The sequence below is a fragment of the Octopus bimaculoides genome, chromosome 25 (genome assembly GCF_046866305.1).
Source record: "Octopus bimaculoides isolate indiv1 chromosome 25, ASM4686630v1, whole genome shotgun sequence".
Classification (NCBI taxonomy): domain Eukaryota; kingdom Metazoa; phylum Mollusca; class Cephalopoda; order Octopoda; family Octopodidae; genus Octopus; species Octopus bimaculoides.
The window spans coordinates 15,557,653-15,582,008 of NC_142952.1; the positions used below are offsets into that span (position 1 = coordinate 15,557,653).

At 39.1% G+C, this 24,356-nt stretch overlaps 1 protein-coding gene across 1 annotated transcript in view; it reads left to right on the forward strand.

Annotated features, from left to right (window-relative positions):
• Window positions 1-24,356, forward strand: part of LOC106882859 (trafficking protein particle complex subunit 9) — a 108,399-nt gene that overhangs the window by 13 nt on the left and 84,030 nt on the right. The window contains exons 1-5 of the mRNA XM_014933664.3: window positions 1-1,596; window positions 2,078-2,619; window positions 8,107-8,252; window positions 16,842-16,979; window positions 22,419-22,546. The exon at window positions 1-1,596 is cut by the window's left edge and continues 13 nt beyond it. Coding sequence (XP_014789150.1) covers window positions 1,291-1,596; window positions 2,078-2,619; window positions 8,107-8,252; window positions 16,842-16,979; window positions 22,419-22,546 — 1,260 coding nt within the window. The 5' untranslated portion in view covers window positions 1-1,290. The remainder of the gene's footprint in view (window positions 1,597-2,077; window positions 2,620-8,106; window positions 8,253-16,841; window positions 16,980-22,418; window positions 22,547-24,356) is intronic.

Below are 24,356 nucleotides of genomic sequence, written 5' to 3' on the forward strand. Positions count from 1 at the left end.
GGGGTGAATGTGAAGAGCTGGAAAGATATTGGTGGCAAGATATCTGAGCATACTCTCAAGGTAAAAGAGAAGTATAAAACTGGGGATGGAGAAGTGTGGATGGATAAGTTCATAAGAGTGTGAAAGGTGGTTAGAAATGGGGGGAGAGGTTAATGTAGTGAATAATGTGCTAGAGTAGAGGTGTGGTTGATGGTAAATATCAGTATGGGGGAAAAAGTAAAAAAAAAAAAAGCTCAGGAAGGGTGGAGAGTATCAGTATGATAAATCAATAGATAGATCAGAACTTAGGGAAAGCTTGTAGGAAGATCTGAAAATAGGAAGATGATATATGAGTTGAGAGAGTGGAGATGGAGATCAGAGGTGCATAGTTGTGACTATTGTGTGTGGGGACAAAAGTTGTGGGGTAGATATGAGAGAGTGTTAAATATAAAGTGGAAAGGAATGATAGTGAGAATGAGGGATGGATGATAAAGGAAGTGGTTCCAGGGAGAGAGGGAGATGGTTAGAGGCATAAAGAGGCGCAGGCACATCTGTTGCTAAGTGAATTTCTTGATTTCAGATTCAATCCCATTGTGTGGCATTTTGTGCAAGTGTCTTCTAATATAGTCTTCAGTTGACCAATACTTTTTTGAGTGAAATACGTTGACATTGTGCATGTGTGTATGTATGTGCCTGTATGTGTTTGTCTCTACATGTCATTACATTGACATGACTATATTCATGGGGATGTTTATGTCTTGAATAAACAGAAAGATTGACAGTCCAGTGTGCAGTGTCATAATATAATCTACCTTATTTAGAAACAAGTTAGCAACAGGAATGACATCCAGCTGTAGAATACCATCTTAAAAAATTTTGTCTAACCCATACTAGTGGATATAAAAATGATTAAGAAATATATATTATGTCCGGCACGATCTTTTTTCCCCACCTACAACATTGACATTAACTTCATTTTATTTCATATTTGAAAATGTATTGTAGGTGGAAAACTTCTAACCATCCAAATTTGCCAGCTTAGCTATTCCACTTCTCAACTCCTTAGGGAAAACATGAGCATCATAACACCATTTGTCTCACCTACCTAAACCAATAAATCACCCATGAGGGTACATTTCTTATTCAACCAATTGACCTATCATATTTTCATTATCTGTTATGTTTATAAATTAATTTTGATTTCACATTGTTTTACCTTTCTATATTTTTCTGTATTTATTAAAGGTCCCTGCACCAGAATGTCAGTTAAATAATTGGCCTCCAACCCACCAAAGTGTGAAGTTAATTAGAATGAGTTGTATTGACTACTCTCAGACAGCTGAGAACCACCAGTGTCTTCTGATACTAGTCAAACATGTTGGTACACAACTCCACAATAAAACATTCCTGTATCTCTGGGAACGTGTACGGAGGGTTTCCACCGTTCACATTCCAAACCATCAACGCACCATTTGGTTGCGTTATAAGCGGGTTTATCCTGTGGACAACAACGAATGGGGAGACTTCCAAGCACATCGCAAAGTTCTGGGCATTATCTGTGTTGGAAAATGTCGTAACATGAAAGAATTTGAAGAAATTTTTGAGAATTACAAAAAGGTAAAACACCAACAATTATTTTTGCTCTATCTTAGTGTTTTTAACTCAATTTTCAAGGAAGAAAATATTGACTAATGTAGTCCAACACTACATAAAAGAGAGGATAGTTACAGCTGCAATGTCTTTAATCATAAGTCTGCTGGATCAGCAGCAACAGCTTAAAATCTTTGAATCAAGCAGATTAAGCAATGTTATGAACCTTAACCAGGAGCAAACAAAATACCTGTAGTAGTAGTAGTAGTAGTAGTAGTAGTAGTAGTAGAAGAAGAAGATGTGGTCAATAGTCTAGCACCTTGATCTCACAGCCTTCATAATTATAATTAGTGCGATAATGTTTATATTTAGCTAGCCATTCCATCTCTATCTCAATATCTTTTTTTTTTTAAATCATACTAATTAAAAACTTTGTTCAATTAAAATTTTTTACTTACATATATGTGTATAATTTTTCTTGTTTTATAATTTAAAAATCAACTTTCAGATAAAAGAGGACTATGCAAGTACAATATTTAACTCCCGTCTTATTGTGTTTGGTATGAATCGAGATGGCACACCAATGGAGGAAATCCATAGTGAAGAAGACCAAAATCAGAAGAAGACCAAATCAGAAGAAGACCAAAATCAGAGATCCCAAACCTCTTGTGATCTGTCTGACACAGATACATCATCCAAGTCAAATGCCAGTTCTCCGGACTGTGACAAGTCTCTTTTAGACAATTCACCATCTTCAACAATTGATAGTGATATCAGCCTCCCAGAAAGAGATTCAGGCAACAACAATCCGGAGCTACCAACTTTCTCTAGAACTGTTTCCAAAGAGAACACTGGCGCTGAGGTGGTATTCTACCCAGATACTGAGGGAACAATAGACTTAGAGGAACGACTTCGAGAGTTGATAATTTCCCTGTTCTTTGTGCTGGAGGGCAAGCGGCTGGATCGTTCCTTCGAAAGAACAGAGAAACTACAGATGTTGTGTGCACCATTTGAGAAACGAGATCTTCAAGGAATTGATACAGACAGCAAGTAAGTTCTTTATGCACATACTCTTTACTGTTTCCTGTCTGTCTTGATATAAGATTTTCTGGGTAGGGAATACTGATGGGGTTGGGGGCATGGATATACTTCTTGCAGAGAAATAGGTTGATAAGGTAATCGAGGTAATCAGAGTCTATGATAGAATACTTAAGCTTAGATTAGTGCTGCAACGCGGATTATCTCATTATCTCAGCTTATGTCCCTCAGCCAGGGCTACCTGATGAACAGAAAGACTGATTTTTTTACGACACCCTCTTGCAGACTATCTTGTTGACGAATGACAGGGACCTTCTCTTTGTGACTGGCGACTTCAATGGGCATGTTGGACAACATGCAGGGGGATTCCATGGTGTACATGGTAGCTCTGAATTTGACTCCTGCAATGAGGAGGGAACCAGGCTGCTGGAGTTCTGTGATGCAAATAATCTTATGGTCTGTAATACTAACTTCAGGAAACCTGCCAGTCAGATTGACTACAACCTCATCAGGAAACATGAAAGATGGCTACTTATAAATGCCAAAACTCTCTCAGGTGAAGAATGCACCCCACAACATAGGTTAGTAGTTAGTGATTTCAGGATCAGGGCTAAATGGATGCCCAGAAGATGCCCAGCATGGATCTGGAAGCTTAAGGATCCTGTGAGTGAATAGAGATTTAGAGACGTATTACTCAAAGCTTTTGATGAAATAGAGAATATAGCATCACATAATGTGGAAGACAACTGGAGGTTCCTACAAGACAACCTGTTGCAGGCTACTGACCAGATCTGTGGATGGTGCAAAGTCCCCTCTCAACTTAATGTAACGTGATGGAACAATGTAGTTGACAGGGCCATTAGGGAAAAGAAAGAGGCAAGGAAAGACTGGAAGAACGGTGATAGCAGGGAACTGTATCAGATCGCCAGAAAGGAAGCTAGGAGTCAGGTTTACTTAGCCAGAGGGAAAGCAGATAAGAAAATTTTGCCAATGTTCTATGTTGTGAGGACCAAAGACTTGAAGTGTTTTGTTTTGCAAGACAATGTATGAGAGAGAGAATCGTGATGTCATAAGAGAGAAATGTGTCCACATGGCGGATGGCTCGCTTGCATTTAATGAGGCTGCAAAGTGAGAGACATGGAGACACCATTATGAAAGGTTGCTAAATGAAGAGAATAAATGGGAGAAAGAGCCTGCCAAATGTTGACCCAACAGAGGGACCAGCTCTCCGAATTGAGGTACCTTAGTAGATAAAGCAATTAAGGATATGAAGACAAGGAAAGCCCCTGGCCCAACAGGAATCAATGCAGAGATGCTTAAAATATCTGGCAGTGTAGGCTATAATCTAGTCACCTGTATAGTCAATCAGGTGATACAAAAAGGAGTCATACCCAATGACTGGTGTAGCAGCACCATAGTCAACTGCTACAAAGGTAAAGGTGACACATTAGATAGGAATAATTACAGAGGTATCAAGTTGTTGGATCAGTTGATGAAAGTCACAGAGAGGGTCACAGCCCAACTAATTAGAGAGAGAGTTAGTTTAGATGAAATGAAGTTTGGGTTTGTACCAAGGAGAAGCACCACTGATGCTATATTTCTGGTAAGACAGTTTGGAGAAATTCTTAGCCAAAGATAAACCTCTGTACTTGGCTTTCATTGACATGGAGAAAGCCTTTGACAGGGTCTCCCAATTCCTTATCTAGTAGTCAATACAGAAACTAGGGATAGATGAGTGGTTGGTGAGAGTTGTACAAGCTATGTACAGTGATGCTGTCGGCAAGGTGTGGGTTGGCAACGAGTACAATGAAGAATTCCGGGTAGAGGTAGGGGTCCACCTAGGATCAGTCCTCAGCCCCCTCTTATTCATCACAGTCCTCTAGGCAATAACAGAGGAATTCAAGACAGGATGCCCCTGGGAGCTCCTCTATGCTGATGACCTTGCTTTAATTGCTGAGTCACTACCAGAACTAGAGAAGTTTCAGGTGTGGAAGCAAGGTCAAGAATCGAAGGGCCTTAGAGTCAATCTATCAAAAACCAAAGTCTTAGTAAGTAGGAAGGCAGACAAATCACAAATCCCTTCAAGTAGATGGCCCTACTTGATCTGTAGAAAAGGCGTAGGTAGAAACTCCATAAGATGTACCTGGTGTAAGCTATAGACACATAAGGGGTGCAGCAATATCAAAGGAAGGCTAACTAGGAAAATAGTTTTTGTGTGTGGCAAATGCAGAGGGGCAATAAACACTGAAAATGTGTAGAAAACAGCTTCCATCACATGTCAGGGGATAAACTAGAAGTAGTTGATAGCTTCTGTTACCTAGGTGACCAAGTCAGTAGCAGGGGTGGATGTTCTGAGAGTGTAGCTGGTAGAATAAGAATAGCCTGGGCAAAGTTCAGAGAGCTCCTACCTCTGCTGGTAACAAAGGGCCTCTCGCTCAGAGTGAAAAGTAGATTGTATGACACGTGTGTGAACAGCCATGCTACATGGCAGTGAAACATTGGCTGTGACTGCTGAGGACATGTGTAAGCTTGCAAGAAATGAAGTTTGTATGCTCCACTGGATGTGTAATGTCAGTGTGCATACACTTCTGTTTTTAGAGGCCACTGGAATAGGACGCACTTCCACCTTAGCCAGAAGATCCTCCTCCTCCCCGGCAACTTTTGGTGAGCAACCATTGTTGCCCACCTTCTTTCTTTTCTTCCCTTTCTTCGAGGAGGTTTCCATCTCCTCGACTTTCTCCGTCTCTCCCTCCACTGGGAGAGCAGGGGGAACAACATTTATTAACTGTTCCAGGACCTTACTCTGGTCCTGGAGGCAGTCTTTCTTAATGTGACCAGGCTCCAGACATAGGTGACATTTCGGGGACGTCCCTCGACTATGACTGGATATCTCTGCCTGTACATCCTTAAAAAATCTGGGAGAACCAGATCTCTGGCTGATTGGGTCCACAGGGTCAAAACCGCTTTTGACCCAACCCAATCAGCTGTCGGTAATATTTTTATGTATAGGAGCTTGGCTCCGCTGTCACCCAGACCCCGTCGGATAGTATCTTCTATCCAGTCAGGTTCTATGCCGGGTGGCAGCCCACACACCCAAGCTCTAGTTAATTTCTTTCCACAGTATCTGGGAAGAAACAGAATTTTTTTGCCCTTCTAAGAGCTGGCTCGCAAACTTGCGAGCCACCTCAGGGATGTCAAATAGCAACCAAACCGTCGCGTATTTTGCACCCCTTGCCATAAACTTAATAGTTGGCAGATATTCTGCCAACTCTTTCTCAATGTCAACCCTGGGAAAGACCGTAATGGTGTCGAGTGACCTAGAGTAGGTCCGTAACACCACCGTTCTTTCCCTGAGATCATTTAATCACTTCTTGGGTAGGATAATCTCCCACTCCACAGCAGTGGCCTTATTTATCTTTATGTTCTCTGCCATGAGAAAAATGTCCACATAAGAATTAAACAACTAAAAAATTTTAAAACAGGCAAAAAGAGTAAACAGTTCAAAAAAGCAGAAGAAATAAAGTAAACAGTTCGTACTAAAAAAAGTTCATAAAAGAAAGAAAAAGGAGAGACAACAGTTCAGAAAGAATAAATAAAATATAAAGTTCCAGGCAGAATAACAAATTTTCAGGCTACGATGGTACTCGGCCCGATTTGATCCCGGCTCCGCTGCAGTCATCACTTTGATGGTAAAAATTTAATCCTTTGCATAGTTCCATGTAGTGAAGTTGAAAGCAAGAGGAAGATTTTCCTTCAAATTTATTAGTTTTCCAAACTTGGTTTGAAAACAATAAATTTCTTTTTTTTTTTAAACAAAGTTCACAGTTTTTATTTGTAGTTTTCAAATCTTGGTTTGAAAACAACAAACTTTTCAAACTAAGTTCACAATTTTTGGAGGAGTGATACCTCCAAAACACACTTCTCACCGCTAAGTGAGACTTTAAGCACAACCACAGGCAGACAAATGCATGGAATTCAGTGGAGATTTCTTGTTCGACATAAATAGAAATAAACACGAGCAACAAACCCCCACTTAATCCAAAGAGCACAAAAGTCTTACCTGTAGTTGTACATCAACAATTCATGACGCTGGCATCCAGCGATGTGACAACAGCAGCGATAAAAGACACGTCCACTCGGTAAGTGAGCTACTTAGCACACAGCCACTCCTGCGCCTTCTACGATGATATTTGTGTGATTTAGGGAAGCACTCATCTAATGCTGTAAGGAATTCCATACCTATCTTCAAGGATACTTGCAATCTGAAAACTTGGTTGTACCACAAGACCTTGGAATCTTTGTATTGTTTGTTTGGTTCCTTTATCCAATTTTGCGTGTTGTTGCTATTATTGTTATTTTTTCAGGCTTCGTTTATTTTTTTTTATTTCTCCATTCTATTTTGGATGCATAGATATTAATATTATTTAGAATTTTTCCAGATGTGAACTTGATTTTTTCCATATACCTGGCTCTAGCTAGTACTTCATTGTAGTAAGATGCATGTATGTTGAATATTGTCTCATTGGCTGACAGGTGTAATACTCTAGTAGTCACATTCCTAACTATTCTTTTTGTTATGGATGGTGTATGAGTGGACTTTACTTTTACATATCCCAGGCACTGGTTCAGTTTGTGGTATGGTTTGTATATCCCAGTTTCTAAGCTAAAAGCATCTAGGAAATTTACTTTATGGTAATTACTGTCTATTGTTATAGATAGGCTGAAATTTTTAGATAATTTGTATAGTTTTTTCTCTATATCTCTATGTCTAACTTAGTACAATTATCTATTGCAAACATATATATATATACATGCAAACATATATATATATATATATATATATATATATCTATATCTCTATGTCTAACTTAGTACAATTATCTATTGCAAATAGATATATATATACATGCAAACACACACACACACACATATATATATATATATGTATATATATATATATATATATATATATGTATATATATATATATATATAGATATAAACAATCAGCATCATTGTTTAGCGTTCATCTTCCATGCATGCATGGGTCGGACAGTTGACAGGAACTGGCCAGGTAAAAAACTACCCTAGGCAATTGTAATTGTTTTGGCAAGGTTTTTATGGCTGAATGCATTTCCTAACACCAACCACTCTGCAGAGTGAACTCAGTGCTTTTTACATGGCACCAGCACTTACAGGGTCACCAAGTAACTCACAAGACAAGAAATTATGAGAGGACAGGGGCATTTGTGGAGGGGAACTTGTGTCAGAAGATGAAAGGTTAGAGTGTGACAGAGATATATATTGTGTTGATTCTGCAGCTGGATGCTCTTTCTAGGAGTTGGTGTTAGGAAGAGCAACCAGCCGAAGAAACCAAGCCAAGGCAGAGAGTAGAACTTGGCACTGTGTTTTAACCAAGCTAACATGGAAGGACATTGAATGTTGTCGTTGGTTTTTTTTTTTATGATGATAATGATTAATATTGTTTATCCACTTTTCAGAGCTTATAAAAAGAAATGCACAGGTCGTCTACGTAAACATCTTGCTGACCTTTGCTTACAAGCTGGTTTACCAGGCGAGGCTATTCTACACTATCAGACCTCACTGGACATACTAAAGACAGTCAATGATTGGCTGTGGATTGGGGGTAAGTTAGATCTTGAATTGTTGTTTATACCCCTGTCAGTTCTAGTTCAACAGATTGATATAGGATGAAAGGGATTCTAGTGCATTTTTTCTCCTTTTTGTATATGTGTCTCTTGTACTGCATTGTCCTCCTTTTTGAAGAAACTTGAGTATGTGATTTGAGGAGAATTGCTACTGTTTCTAACTGGGAGAACATCTATGCATAGAATCCCTTATTAGCTAAGACTTGAAATTATGATTACTATTTTTATTCTTTTATATTGAATGTCATGCATTTTGTTGGCCAGTCACTACATTTTTGAAGCATGAATGACAAAAGAGTGTCTTTGTAAATTGGGAAAAATCAATACCACAAGGTATTTTTGCCAATTTTCTGGTTGATGTTTATATCTTTCTCCAGTATATATTGTCAAAGCATGCCTGCGCACATACACACACACACACACACACTATATTACACCATATCCAGATAAAGGCTGCTCAATTGACTAGCATCAGTTGCTTGCAAACACATTCCATCTGCTCCACAGATGTGTTGTGCACCTCATTGTGCCTCATCCATCACTACCATTGTGGCCTCTGTTTCTCAGAGCCAGCTGTTCTCATGCCAACTACATTCAGACACTCCTGATTTACTCAACTCTCCTGTTCTTGTCTCCCATCCTGTATTCACTCCATCTCCAGGCACACACACTACTATGCTCAGTTTTTCCTTCCTGGAATGTCAGCTCTCTGGAATTTCATCACTGTGCTTGTTTTTCCTGCAGCACATTGACTTTCAATAGTCCTAGCAAAATGGTAGCAACATCATTTTCACTAGTCTTGGTGGGCCTGTGTAAACCATAAGTATAATCCTTTTCTCTTGACCAAATTAAAAACAAAACCCAAAACTGAGTGCATGATAGGTTTGATTTCTAGTTAGACTGTTTCATTTCGTGAGCCCTTATGTCTTTGATAATTAGCCATAGTTAACATTTTTGATTCCCCCTAACTTTGGCTTTATTTTCATTCTTCCAGGGTTCAACAAAATACTGGGCTCAATTCATTAGCAAAGCATGGGGCTCAATACATGATACAGTACTGGATTTGATTGTATTTGTCTGATTTTGTGGCTTTGGACCAAAGTTAGATCTCATTATTACTATTTTTTTTCTGATTGATTTGCATCTTATTTCATCTGACTAAGTCTCAACCAGAGACCTAAGGCTTATATATATTAGATGGAGAGAAACGTCCTGAGAATGTCGGCGGTTGATGTCAACACAATTTTTTGAGTCTCATAGATTGTTGGTTTCGCTGGGATCTGGTCAAAAAATTTATCACTACCTTTCTTGATCATTCCCAGAACACCTACAACAACAAGGATGGTTTTGGTTTTTAATTGCCATGTCCTAGATATCTCAATCTCAAGGTCCTTGTATTTCAACAGTTTTTCAAATTCCTTTGCTGAGATGTTCCTATCAGTAGGTACTGTCATATCAATTAACAGGTATGTTTTTTGTCTAAGGTCTTTGATGACGATGTCTGGTATGTTTTCATTTATTTGCCTGTCTATGTATGCCATAATCCCATAGGATGGAAACATTCACTCCCTCAGTGACTGGCTCTGGAAAGTGTTTGTATTAGTTCTTAGGATGTGAGATATAGTGATAGCATATGCTCCAGTGCAAGTATTGGCCAACTCAATCATGGCTGGTTTTATATTCTGTAGGGGCAAGAACTGAATAACTGCAACAATGTGGTCAATAATCTCCACTTCATCATTGCAGAGTCTACACTTTGTGTCTACTCATTGTGTGTGACATTAACTTGATAATTCCGAGTGAGAAGACTCTGATATTACTGTTACTATTATTATTGAGTGAGAGAGCAGTGCATGCTATGAAAGTGACAACAGGGCAAAATATATGAAGCCCAATATATCCATCATGACTACCCATCTGATTAAGGTACACCAAACACATGCATCACAACCATATGTGTGTGACATGGTGATCTCATATCAAGATATACAGTGCAAGAAGTTGCAGGTGAGGCCTAGTTAGAATTTTCTTCAAGTCGAGTAGCCCATCCTGCTCAAATAGTCCTTGAATAAGGGTTGTTGAAGGATGTTGAACAAAACACCCATGTTTCCAGAAGTGAATTATTTAAACCCCAAAGAATCCCACTTAACACATGGCTATGATGCTCCCCAACTACTGCTCATGATCAGAGATGCACACATCATCAGCCACTAAGGGACATGCTCAACTGGTTAAGTTTAAGCAGCTGACAAGCAAATCTGTATTATTAGGCAGAATATTTGCAGTATCCCATCTTTTACACAAAGACAAAACACATATACATGTTAACACTTCCAATTAGTTAAGATTAGAAGCCATAAAAGCTACTGCCTGGTATTGTATCAGGGCTTTATTATTATTATTTACTTTTAATCTGCATGTTTGTTACAATCACTTTCTGAGACACACTCAGTGTCCTAGGGTGAGTGAAGGATAAGAGATGTTACAGTATGACTGAAAGCTTAGGGAGGGGAAGTGACAAGGGCAGTAGCGAAATATCTTCATGTAATACAACACAGACATGTTATTATTATTATTATTATTATATTATGTTTGGCTTTTGCTTTGTATTTGTATAAGTTGACTCCTAGTCTCACACAGACCTCAAGAGACAACAAGTTTGAAGTTCAAGTCTGTCGAGACAAGAAAATTAAAAGTTAGTCTTAAAAGTAATTTTATAAGATAGTGTGATTTTAGGCTGACAGTGAAAGTTGTTTGCTATTATGTACATTTAAAAGTACTTTTGATAATGTTCAGATTAAAGTATTTTTGGAATTATTTAGACAGTTCCCACGTGCACTTCCCATGTGCACTTTTTTTGAATTTCTTCCATTTTGGGATTTCCTGGTATCTGAGATAGGGAGCAATCAGCCCCTTTTGCTTTCATCCCCAGACAACAGGCATTGTTCTAGTCTTTAGGTTCCACATTTTACCAATTTCTGTTTCAAGATCTTTATACTTGCTCAGTTTTTGGTAGGTCTTGACATGATACATTTATGTTGATTGGGATAGTCATATCGATGAGGAGGCATGATTTTTGTCTGAAATCCTTCAGTATAATGGCTGGCCTATTTGCATCTATCTTTCTGTCAGTTTGAACAGCAAAGTTCCAAAGGAGTGAGATGTGATCATTTTCAAACATTAGGGGTGGTTTGTGCTACCACCAGTTTTTATATTGGGGCAGGTCCAGGTCCTTGTAAATTACACAGTGAAAATACTGTGCCTCCCTATCATGCCTGTTATTCAGCAAAAAGCTGAACACTCATATGTTATCTTTGACAGGAGTGTCCAATAATAATAACAATAACCCTAAGATGGAATCTATGAACGACCTTAGAATGACAATGGTCCGAGATGTCTGGTGCCTTACTATACTCAAAAAGACCCCTACTCTGCAGGAGAAATGTTAAGACTGGTCCTTCTGGTGGTGTAAAGCACTTTTAGCACTGTCATGTAAAAGTACCTATATGGTGCCTCATAAAAGCGCCTGTGTGGTGCCATGTAAAAGCACCCATGCATTGCCGCATAAAAGCACACTCTGTAAAGTGGTTGGTGTCAGGAAGGGTATCCAGCTGTAGAAACCATTCCAAATCAGACTGGAGTCTGGTGCAGCTCCCTGGCAAGCCAGTTCTGGCCAAACTGTCCAACCCATGCCAGCATGGACAACAGACATTAAATGATTATAATGATAATATATATTCTTTTATTCTTTTACTTGTTTTAGTCATTTGACTGCAGCCATGCTGAGCACGACCTTGAAGGATTTTAGTTGAATGGGTTCACCCAAGGACTTGTTTATAAGTTCTAGTACTTCTTCTACCATTCTCTTTTACTGAACTAAGTTATGGGGATGTAAACACATGAACACTGGTTGTCAAGTAGTGAAGGATTACCTGTCAGTTGAAACCTGAATTACAGGAAGGATCTTCATTATCATGATCATCGTTAAACGTTTGTTTTCGATGCTGGCTTGGGTTGGATGGTGTGACAGGAGTTGATTAGCTAGAGGGCTGCACCAGGCACCAGTTGTCTGTTTTGGCATGGTTTCAATGGCTGGATGCCCTTCTTAACACCAACCACTTTACAGAGTATACTGGTGTTTTTATGTGGTGCCAGAATGGGTGCCCTCTACGTGGTACTGACATGGTTGCTTCTTACATGGTGCCAGGATGGGTGCTCTCTTTTTACATGGCGCTGGCACAAGTGCTTTCTATGTGACACCAGCACAGGTACTTTCTACATGGCATCGGCATAGGTGCTTTTTATTAGGCACTAGCACAGGTGCTATGTGACAATAGTACCCATGAGGTCACCAAGTGGTTAGCAAGTCAAAGACATTTCAGCTGAGAGGGAAAGAGGAACTGAGAGAAGTGGCTGTGTGCCAGGTGGGAGGTTGGAGTATAATAAAGGGTCAGGGATAGCTATCTTACTACAGAGGAGATACTTGGCTACCCCAGTAGGACAAGGAAGCAGAGGGAGGTGGGGGAGAGAAAGATAAAGACAGTCAGAGTGAGAGAGAGAGGGTCTGCCCACAGGGAACAGTGTGGGTGGGGAGTAAAGGTAGCACAGAGGAGATGGAGGAGGTGTATCAGAACGTGAAGAAAGATATTTAGAGATAGCAAAGGATGTTGAGAGGAACTGGAGGGACCTGCCGCAGGTTGTGGGGGTTTTGGGGAGATGGCCGTGGGTGAGTTTTACCAGAGGACAGAATTATGTGCATGTGCGTGTGAGGAGAAGGGCTGTTATCAATGTAAAGGATATGCCTGTATGTATGGATGGCCATGACTTAGCTTGCCTTGTCTTGTCAAGCACAACAAATTGCCAGATGTCATGGTCCCTTGTCATCTCTTCTGTGAGGCTCAATATTTGAAGATCCTTTCTCCTCACTTTGTCCCATATCTTCCTGGGTTTACCACTTCCACAGGTTCCCTTCACAATTAGAGATTGGCACTTCTCTATGCAGCTGTCCTCATCCATATGTATCACATGACCACAACAGTGCAATCTTCTCTCTTGCACACTACATCTGATAACTCGTATACCCAATTTTTCTCTCAAATAATTTTTCACACTCTGTCATATAACCACACTTACATTACCCATCCAATGGAGCATGCTGGCTTCTTTTCCTTCAAGCCTTCACTTGTCTTCTATAGCCACAGCCCATGTTTCAGTGCTGTATAGCATAGTTGTACATACACAGGCGTCATACAGTTTGCCTTTCACTCTGAGTGAGAGCCCCTGTGTTAGCAACAAAGGTAGCAGCTCTCTGAACTTGCTGTAGTTCATTCATATTCTAGCAGCTATACTTTCAGAGCTTCTTCCTTCTCTGCTAACTTGGTGACTTATGTAATGGAAACTATCTACTACTTCTAAAGATCATCCTAGTCATTTGAGGAGTCTATTTTCTGTACATTCTTAGTGTTTATTGTATCTGCACATCACAAAGACTACTTTCTCTGTTAACCTTCCTGCGAAACCACTGTAGCTCATGTGTCTATAGCTTGCTCTGGGTACACCATATGGAGTTTCTACCAACATATTGAGCAGGGCCATCTCATTTTAGGGATCACTGCTTTGTCTGTTTTCCTACTTATTAGGACTTTAATCTTTGCTAGATTAACTCTAAAGCTCTTTGATTCCAGACCTTGCTTCTATACCTGAAATTTTTTCTCTAGTTCTGCTAGTGATTCAGCAATAAGAATAAGGTCATCAGCATAGAAGAGCTCCCAAGGACAACCAGTCTTAAATTCCTCTGTTATGGTGTGGAGCACTATGATAAACAAGAGGGGGCTGAGGTGAACTTCTGCCTGTACACTAAATTCCATGCTATATTTATTTCCAACTTTCACCTTACTGACAGCATCCCTGTACATGGCTTGTGCAACTCCCCATCCACTCATCTATCCCTGCCTTCTGCATTGCCCACCAGACAAGGAGGCAAGGGACTTTGGCTTTTGTTCAGGACATGTGTAAGCTTGCAAGGAATGAAGCCAGTGTGCTCCGCTGGATGTGTAATGTCAGTATGCATACTCGACAGAGTGTAAGTACCTTGAGAGAAAAGTTGGACCTAAGAAGCATCAGATGTGGTGTGCAAGAGAGACGACTGTGCTGGTATGAGGATAGCTGTGTGAAAAAGTGCCACACCCTAGCGGTTGAGGGAACCTGTGGAAGAGGTAGACCCATGAAGACCTGGGATAAGGTGGTGAAGCACGACCTTCGAACATTAGGCCTCACCGAGGGAATAACTAGTGACTGAGACCTTTGGAAATATGCTGTGCTTGAGAAGACCCGGCAAGACAAGTGAGACCATAACCCATGGCCTGTGCCAAGGGTGTAACCAGCCCACTTATGTGTACCTTTCCTTCATTATATAACACTGGGCAACAAAAAATATTTTTTTGTCTGGTGCTTTGAATATTTCAACACATTCTTAAGTGATTTTGCCTGCTAAATTCAAAAATAACATCAGGTCTAGTTTTCTGACTAAACCTGATAGAGAAAGTATTATCAATGACTTACAGTGAACTGCTTACCAACCCGAACTTCCAATCACTCACAGTTCTTTAATTTATAACAATGAGTCAGTCCACCTTTAGCTACTTTTGGGGTGGTCAGAATCCTTTCACAACAGGTAGGAAGTATGGTTGTTATTGTTATTATCGAAGAGGGTGGTGGATTGCTAGAATCATGTGAGCATTGGAGAAAAATATCATACAGTATTTGTTCTAACTTTCTACATTCTGAGTTCAATTTCTGCTGAGGTCAGCTTTGCCTTTCATCTTTCTGAGCTCAATTGAATTAGGTAACAGTCAAATACTGGGGTTGATGTAATCAGCTTATCCCCTTCCCTCAAAATTGCTGGCCTTGTGTGTAAATTAGAGAACATTATTATTATTATTGTTCAGTAGTTTTATTTTTATAATGTGCTTTCACTTCACTACCGAGCTCAGCTCTGTGTGCCTTGGGTATGTGCCTTGGGTATGTGCTTGGGTATGTGCTCTTATGGTTACTGTATTGAAAGTATTTTGCGTAGGATGTGTGCAGTGCCCAGTAGTGCAATTTTCTGTATGTTATATATATTTGTAAGTCCTGGTGTTTTTGTTATGTATTTGTCTGAATATTTTTTTATTATACCTAAGGCACCTACTATGATAGGAATTGTTTCTGTTTTTAGATTCCACATTCGAGTTACCTCTGTTTCCAGGTCTTTTATTATTATTGTTGTTATTATTATTATTATTATTATTATTATTATTATTATTATTATTTCTATTTCACTTCTCAGAGCTCTTGATTTCACTTGCTCTGGCTAATTCTGTAAGACAACCTACTGTGAAGGAACTTACAGGGTCTCTTTCCATGATGCATTACATTCAAGTACCAATCTCAAAATCTTTGCTGTCCCCAATAGAGCAGTTTTCTGAGCATGTTCCATCTTCATATCAATCCGGATTTCTCCAACAAATTTCTCAAATCTTGTTGTTAATATCCCCAGTGCCCCAACAATTATTGGGGTGACAGATAGTTTCTTCATTGCCCACATTCACAATCCCATCTTTTAGTGGCTTGTACTTTTCAATCTTTTCTAGTTCTTTTGCCATCTACTCATACATCTCCAGGTATGGCAGTGTTTATGATCTTATTTTCCTTCCTCAATTATTATTATTATTATTAAACTTTGTTTCTTAGGTACACCTATGTTGAAAAGAATGGGCAAAATCCCCTGAATAAATCCTACTATTATTTCTAGTACCTCTTTTATTAACTCCCAAGACACGAAGCATTTTATAACAGCTAAAACTGCACATTGGAAGTGGGTTTGGGGAGGGTTAAGAAAAACCCATGCGTGGGACATTTCCAGTTGTCCATCCAGTGATCACTTGTTTAGCTATCTCTTGTTATTCACATACATCAAATGACTTTACTTCAGCATCATCTCAGATATTTTGTCATTCCCAATTCAACAGCAACTTTCTGTTGCCTACCATACCCTATACTAGCATTTAGGCTTTCTTACCCTTGCTCAGATATAGTTTTCCTCCATCACAGCAGTTTTTCTTTCCTTTTCTTTTTAACTGCTAAACATAGTTCTTTATTATTGTAATATGTCTTACGATCCAATCATATCATCTAGAGCCTGATTCAATGTGATTTTACACCTGTAATTTTATGCATGTTTTTATACATATTTGGAGAATATCTTCTCCAAGACAATCACTGCAGTGAACATCTTTCCATATTTGGGTATAAACAAGTGGGTTAAATATTAGTGCACATGGCTTTATTTTAATCTTCACAGCTTAGGATGCATTAATTGATCTATTTGCATATGTGAAGATATTTGTCAACTCGTACGTGTAAAATTAATATATTGATATTATTATATTCAATATTGTATCATTGTATGATTCTGTAATCTATTAGTGACCTGAGCTAAACAACAATTTTTCACTGTATCTATGTATAAAAATAAAACTGAATTGATTTTATAATTTCATTTAATTTATCCATTTTTTTTCTTGCAGCTTGCTACGAGGGTCTCTCCTCCTCATCGGTAATTCTCACTTATCCACAGCAGACAGGTAGTCCAACATTACGAAGAAATTTATCATTTTGTGTTAAAAGATCCAAATCTAAGATGGATGACATAAAAAGTCGAACAGGTAATTAATTAATTCTTATTTAATAAACCAGTGTGTATATTCCACCATATACACCATAACAAAACATTCATATTACCGTTTATATATGTATATATATATATATATATATCCCTCTCTCTCTCTTTGGGAGAGAGGCACAAGCACATACACAGACATATACACACACGGCAGTAACTTCCGCCTACCAAATTCAATCACAAAGCTTCGGTTGGCTATATATATTCATTGTTAGCATCATACAGTCTATCTTTCATCCTGAGTAAGAGGCCCTTAGTTGCCAGTAGAGGTAGAAGCTCTCTGAACTTTGCCCAGGCTATTCTTATTCTAGCCGCTACACTCTCAGAGCCCCCCCCCCCACTACAGACTTCGTCGTCTAGGGAGCGGAAGCTATTAACTACTTCTAGTTTTTCCCCCTGGCATGTGATGGAATCTGTTTTCTGTACATCTTCAGTGTTTATTGCCCCTGTGCATCTGCCACCCACAAAAACTATTTTCCTAGTTAACCTTCCTTTGATGCATGTGTGCAAACTGCTATGCTACACGGCAGTGAAATATGGGCCATGACTGCTGAGGATATGAGTAGGCTTGAAAGCAATGAAGCTAGTATGATCCACTGGATGTGTAATGTCAGTGTGTATACATGACAGAGTGTAAGAGCCCCGAGAGAAAAGTTGGACATAAGAAGCATCAAATGTGGTGTGCAAGAGAGACGACTGCACTGGTATGGTCATGTGTTATGTATGGACGAGGACAACTTTGTGAGGAGGTGCCACTCCCTAACTGTGGAAGGAACCTGTGGAAGAGGTAAACCCAGGAAGACATGGGATGAGATAGTGAAGCCTGACCTTCGAACATTTGGCCTCACAGAGGCAATGACAAAAGGCTGAGATCTTTGAAAATATGCTGTGATTGAGAGGACCCAGCAACTAAAGTGAGATCACAGCCATGGCCGATGTTAGTGTTGCATGTCCGGCCCATTTAAGAGTACCCTTGATGCGTCAGGCAATATGATATGCTTGAGAAGACCTGTTGAGTCAAGTAAAACCAAAATCGCAGTTGTGGCCAGTGCCCGCTGACTGGTTCCCGTTCCGGTGGCACGTAAAAGGCATCATTCGAGCATGATCAGTGCCAATGTTCCATGACTGGCTCCCTGTGCCAGTGGCACGTAAAAAGCACCATCCGAACGTGGCTGATGCCAGTACCCCCTGACTGGCTCCTGTGCCGGTGGCATGTAAAAAGTACTATACAAACGTGATCAATGCCAGGCCCGCCTGACTGGCTCCTGTGATGGTGGCATGTAAAATGCACCCACTACACTCTCAGAGTGGTTGGCATTAGGAAGGGCATCCAGCTGTAGAAACACTGCCAGATCAGACTGGAGTCTGGTCCCATCTCTCTGACATCACATATTAGCAAAGTCATGGAACGAATTGTCAGAAGGAGGCTGATTGTGTTCCTAGAAGAAAATGAGACCCAGCATGGCTTCCGTACAGGTAGAAGCTGCTTCACACAGCTCTTGCAACATTATGACTGGGTCCTGAGGCAGCTACTTGACCATTCAAATGTTGATGTGATATATTTCGACTTTGCAAAAGCCTTTGACAAAGTTGATCATGGCATGATATGTCACAAGCTGCGAAACCTTGACATAGCTGGTAAATTAGGAGAATGGCTGCATGACTTCCTGAATGGTAGAAGTCAGACAGTTGCAGCCAATGGAGAACTATCTAGGGAAACGCAAATATTGAGCGGTGTTCCGCAAGGAACTGTCCTGGGGCCACTACTGTTCATAGTGGCCCTTCTGAACATGCCCACGGTCACTCGGAGAGCCACTGTCACTAGCTACGCTGATGACACAAAACTATCTCAGGCAATAAAGAGTCCTGATGATGTCATAAGCCTGCAGAATGACCTAAATGCAGTTTACAAGTGGTTAGAGCAAAATAATATGCAGTTCAATGCTAAAAAATTTCAAATACTGCGCTACAAGGCCACAAGTGCCCCCCCCCCCCCCCCCCCCACTGGTATACACAAGACCTGGAGGTACTGCAATCCCAGATCTACAAACAGTAAGAGACCTGGGCATCAGAGGCATCACATGTGGTGTACAAGAGAGACAACCATGCTGGTATGGTTGTGTGATGTGTATGGATGAGGCCAGTTGTGTAAAGAAGTGCTGATCTCTAACTGTGGAGGGAATGAGGTGCTGAAGCATGATTTTTGAACTTTGGGCCTCGTGAAGGCAATGACTAGTGACTGAGACGTTTGGTGATATGCTGTGCTTGAGAAGACTTGTCAAACCAAGTGAAATCATAGTTGTGGTTAACACAGGTGTCACATAAAAGGCACCTGTGTTGGTGGCACATAAAATGCACCCTTTACACTCTTGGAGTAGTTGGCATTAAGAAGAGCATCTAGCTGATTAACTATGTGAGAGACTAGGCTATATCCCACACTGCCTGATATTTTAATCATCTTGGCAGTGACACCTGATGGTCCAGGGGCTTTCTCAGTCTTCATATCCTTAATTGTCTTATCTATTATACTGCTATCAACTCTGATGATTGGTCTCTCAGTTGGTTCGATATTTGAAAGACTCTCCTCCCAATTATTCTCCACATTTAACAACCTTTCATAATGCCAGCGAGCTGGCAGAAACGTTAGAATGCTGGGCAAAATGCCTAGCGGTATTTCGTCTGCCGTTATATTCTAAGTTCGAATTCCACCGAGGTCGACTTTGCTTTTCATCCTTTCGGGATTGATTAAATAAGTACAGGTTAATCACTGGGGTTGATGTAATCGAGTTAATCCCCTTGTCTGTCCTTGTTTGTCCCCTCTATGTTTAGCTCCCTGTGGGCAATAAAGAAATAAAATAACCTTTCATAATGCCATCTCCATGCATCTTTCTTCTCCGAGTCACTAAGCACAAGCATACCACTATCCATTTGCACACATTTCTCACCTACCACATCTCTACTCTCTCTGATACAAATGCAGGTTTATCCAGTTTGACATTGTAGAGTTTTACTTCCTGATCTCCAAAAACCTGCTCCAAAAGGCACTTGAGTTTAGTAAAGTATATGTAACTGTCACTGATACTGATATAGTCATAATAATGAATGCAAGGAAGTCAATACTTTTTCATGATAATCCCTATCGGGTGAAAAAGTATGGGAATGAGCTATTTAATGTTGCTATAGGGAGCTATGATGGTGCAGAGATAGCAGATCAGGTTGACCTTTATATCCTGGATGTTCTTAAAAAAGAGATAAGAGACTGACACAGGGCAATGTAGAGAGGATGGTCTTGGAGTGGTACATAACAAAAGTGGACATGATACTGGTAACATAAGAAAAACATGTATGCAAAATATTTAGCCAACTAAAGCTAAGAACTATAATTAACACTATCCTTAAAGAAATTAATTTCCTAGATCTTAATATGACTCTTAGTAGAAGCAAATTTAAACCCTGTTGTAAACCATATGAAGATTTTTCATATATTGATATGGGCTCTAATCACCCACCATCAATAATCAAACAGTTAATAGCATCAGTAGAGATGTTTCCAACTTATCTGCTGATAAAGCTATTTTTAGAAAAACTGTCTGATATTACAATGCGGCTCTAGAAAGGGTAGCATCCAACTTTAAGAGTAGTATAAATTTTATTGAACCAAATGTAGATAGACCAAAAAAATGTAGGCAGAGGAAAATATTATGGTACACTCCTCCATATAGTATGGACATAGCCATGAACATAGCTAGAAAATTCTTAAAACTCCAGCATGGTCGCAGTCAAATGACTGAAACAAGTAAAAGGGTAAAGGAATAACCACTTCCCTCATTTACATATACACCACAAGATCTTCAATAGAAATACAGTTAAAGTTAGTTATAGTCATCTCCCCAATATAGGGTCAATTATTTTCAACCACAATAAAAATGACATTAGGAACATCATTTAAAGATCCTGTAATTATAAATCTCCGGACAGCTGTCCCCTGAACATTAGGTTCCTGGAAAAAGAATTAGTGTACAAAGCCAGTATTACTGATTTGAACGGAGCAGCAAAAACTTGCGTTGAAATGACAGGAAATATCTTCAAACAGAGATATACACAGCACTTGGCTTCATTCAAAGATAAAAACAAAAAGCCTACAACATCTTTATCCAATATAGTATGGACACTTAAAGAGAGAGACGTGAACAACCCATATCACATAGAGCATTATAGCTAAGGCCAGCAAATTTCATGAATGGGGAAGCAAATGCAAGCTCTGCATTACCAAAAATTAAATATCATAACCTCAACAATGGACATCATGAACATTAAGGAAGAAACTTTCTTCCGCTGCATGCACAAACAACAATCCCCACTTTGAAATTTTAAGCATGTCTCCACCTCCACCCACTTTTCCGTCCGTCCCAACCTGAATAAGTTTTTCTCTGGACATCAATTATATGCATTTTATGAACATTATGCATAAAAGACACATGCCCCTTTATACGTATGCTGGATACTCTTATTAGACATATTCATAACATCACATGATTCACAAAATACACATATACATAAACTTATGAATCCACAACCCCTTCAACCAAGTTTGGTGTGAAAATATATGAAACTCTACAATTACATGCACATGCTCTAACATGAACAAAAAAAGATAATGCACATATGTATGTGTGTGTGTCTATATATATATGCATATGTCTGTATGAATATATATATGTGTGTGTTTTGGAGTGTGTGTGTGTGTGTGTGTGCACACGTGTGCATTTATATCAATTTGGACATGGATTTGTATGCGTGTTCCCACATAAAATGATTCAGGAATTAATCAATTCATGGTGAACACTCCTTACAAAGATTCCAGAGTTAATGCAAGGGAAGCAGCAATTAAGATTATATTAGTTGACTCCTATGATCTGTATATTTATTTATCCCCATACCCTGTACAGTGTTGTGTAGCTTCATGTATTCTCACCCTAGGTGGAGACGAGTACCAACGTTCCATGTGACAGGTTTGATAATTGTTGAGATTTCTCTCAGCATGAAACCAAAGGTAGCTTTGTTAAACCACAAATAAAAAAAAAAGTGTGTGTGTGCATCTAAGGCAAACTTTTGCATAGTTTACATGTACAAAATTTTATTCACAAGTCAGTGGTTATCCCAAAAAGTACCATGTGGTGGGATGAAACCTAGAACCACATGGGTGCTAAGTAAATTTCTCACTCACACAGGCATAGCCATACCTATTACTACCAGTATTGTCAACTTTGTATGTCCTGGTGATCCATAATAAACACGTTTATTAAAACATGGCAAAGCAAAAAGGTTAATATTTCTATGTTAATTAGAAGTTATAATTTGAGGAATATAATAAGTTGACTGTATTGTGGGAACTAACTGAAATTGATCTTGTTATTTTTAGGTGTACCTCTGCACATCAAGCGAAGCATAAGTAATGGTTATGATGGAATAGGAACACAGCCGAAATCTTGTTTAGACCCAGATGACATTATAGAGAAATATAAAGAAGCTATTATGCAATACAGCAAAGTAAGAAATATGATCTTTCAGGAAGAGGAAGAAATTTGTTTTTTTTTTTGATATTTTTTTTAGTATTTTTTTTTCTTTTCATTTTTTTTCTTTTTTCTTAGATATTTTTTCAAATACTTAAAGATTTGTGTGGGTGTTCCAGGAGAGGTTGACTAAATTTACATGTATCTAATATATCTTTTATAATTGAATATATGCACACACACGTGCACTCATATACATGCATTAAATATATCCCCTCTAATTGTATCCACATATGTATATATGTGTGTGTATATTTAAAATACGCTTGCTGTTTATATCTATCTATCAATGTCTATATTTTATCTATCCTCACTGGTTATGTGCATGTATAGTTATTTATGTTTTGAGGTGTGGGGAACCATCTCTTTTCAGGTCTACTCTGACCCAGAGTAGTAGCACCTATCAAGGTTCCAGCTATGGGTAAATTAACATATGTGATGACAATTCATCTGAGGGTGAAGACGCAGAAATACCCTTGGTTGGTGCCAGGGTACCACTGGAAGTCAAAGACCCCTTGCTCTTGTCACTTCATCTTTCTAGGAGAGGGATATTGATGTAAAACCTGTGTTTTCATATGATTACTGGTTTGTCACTCTATCTATTGAAAGTCTTTTTGCATTTTAAACATGATCACTTAAAGGGTTCTTTTTCAATACTTGCAGTAAAATAAGCATTAATTTCACATTCTACTGTTTTCTGTTTCTTTACAGATTACTTTATACCATAGTGGTTAAATTTGTATTGATCTTACTCTTTTAAAATGGGTTTAGATCAGACCCATGTCAGATACTGCATGCTATATGATTTTAAAAGAGGTTCTACAGTAATGGACGTGTCAAGAAATATTTGTTCTGCTTATGGAAATAAGCTTTACGTGTTTGAATATGACCAGTTTTGCTTGGGAAATTTTTCTCTCACAGATTCTCTTCTATCTTGACAACAAGCTTCTGAAACTGTAGCTGAGATAAATCAAAAGCAAATTGCATGAGAATTAGCAAAACAGTTCAAGTCACTTTGATCATAACATTTGGTTAGTGGGTTCATCCTCATCTGATTGCTTCCCAGCTTCAAGTGTTGCCCTCTGCCCATCATTGAAGAGTAGACTTGTTACCAAACCTTTTCTAGGGAGAATCATCACAAGTGATAAAAAGTATATTCTCTTCAATAGTATCCAATGAAAAAGGAGAATCCATCCCCAAACCAGGACTACACCCACAAAAAGTAATGCTTTGTGTTTGGTGGGATATGATTGGTGTCATCTACTAAGAAACATTAAACTAAAATGAAACAGTTAATGTGGAGAAAATATATTGCCATCATTTGGAAGCATTGTACAAACATTTTCGGAAAAAGCATGTGTCATTGATCACTTGTAAAGGGTGTTGCTCTTACCTGATAATTCAATAGCATGTATTGCTCAAGTCTCTCAGGAAAAGACTACGGCATTAGATTTGGAAGTTTTGTCTCCTCCTCCATACTCTCCTGATCTGACTGCCATATTTATTTTCAGATAATTACAGCATTATTGAGAAGGGAAACAAATTTCTTAACTGTGAAGATATTAAAAATTATATTGAGTGTTTCTTTGCTTTAAAACCTGAAAAATTTTGTACCCAAGGATCAACAATTTTCTAAATAGATGGGATTGTGAGGGGAAGTGTTATTGTGATGCATCATCATCATCATTTAACGTCCATTGTCCATGCTGGCATGGGTTGGACGGTTTGACCAGGGCTGGCAAGCTGGAAGGCTGTACCAGACTCCAGTCTGTTTTGGCATGGTTTCT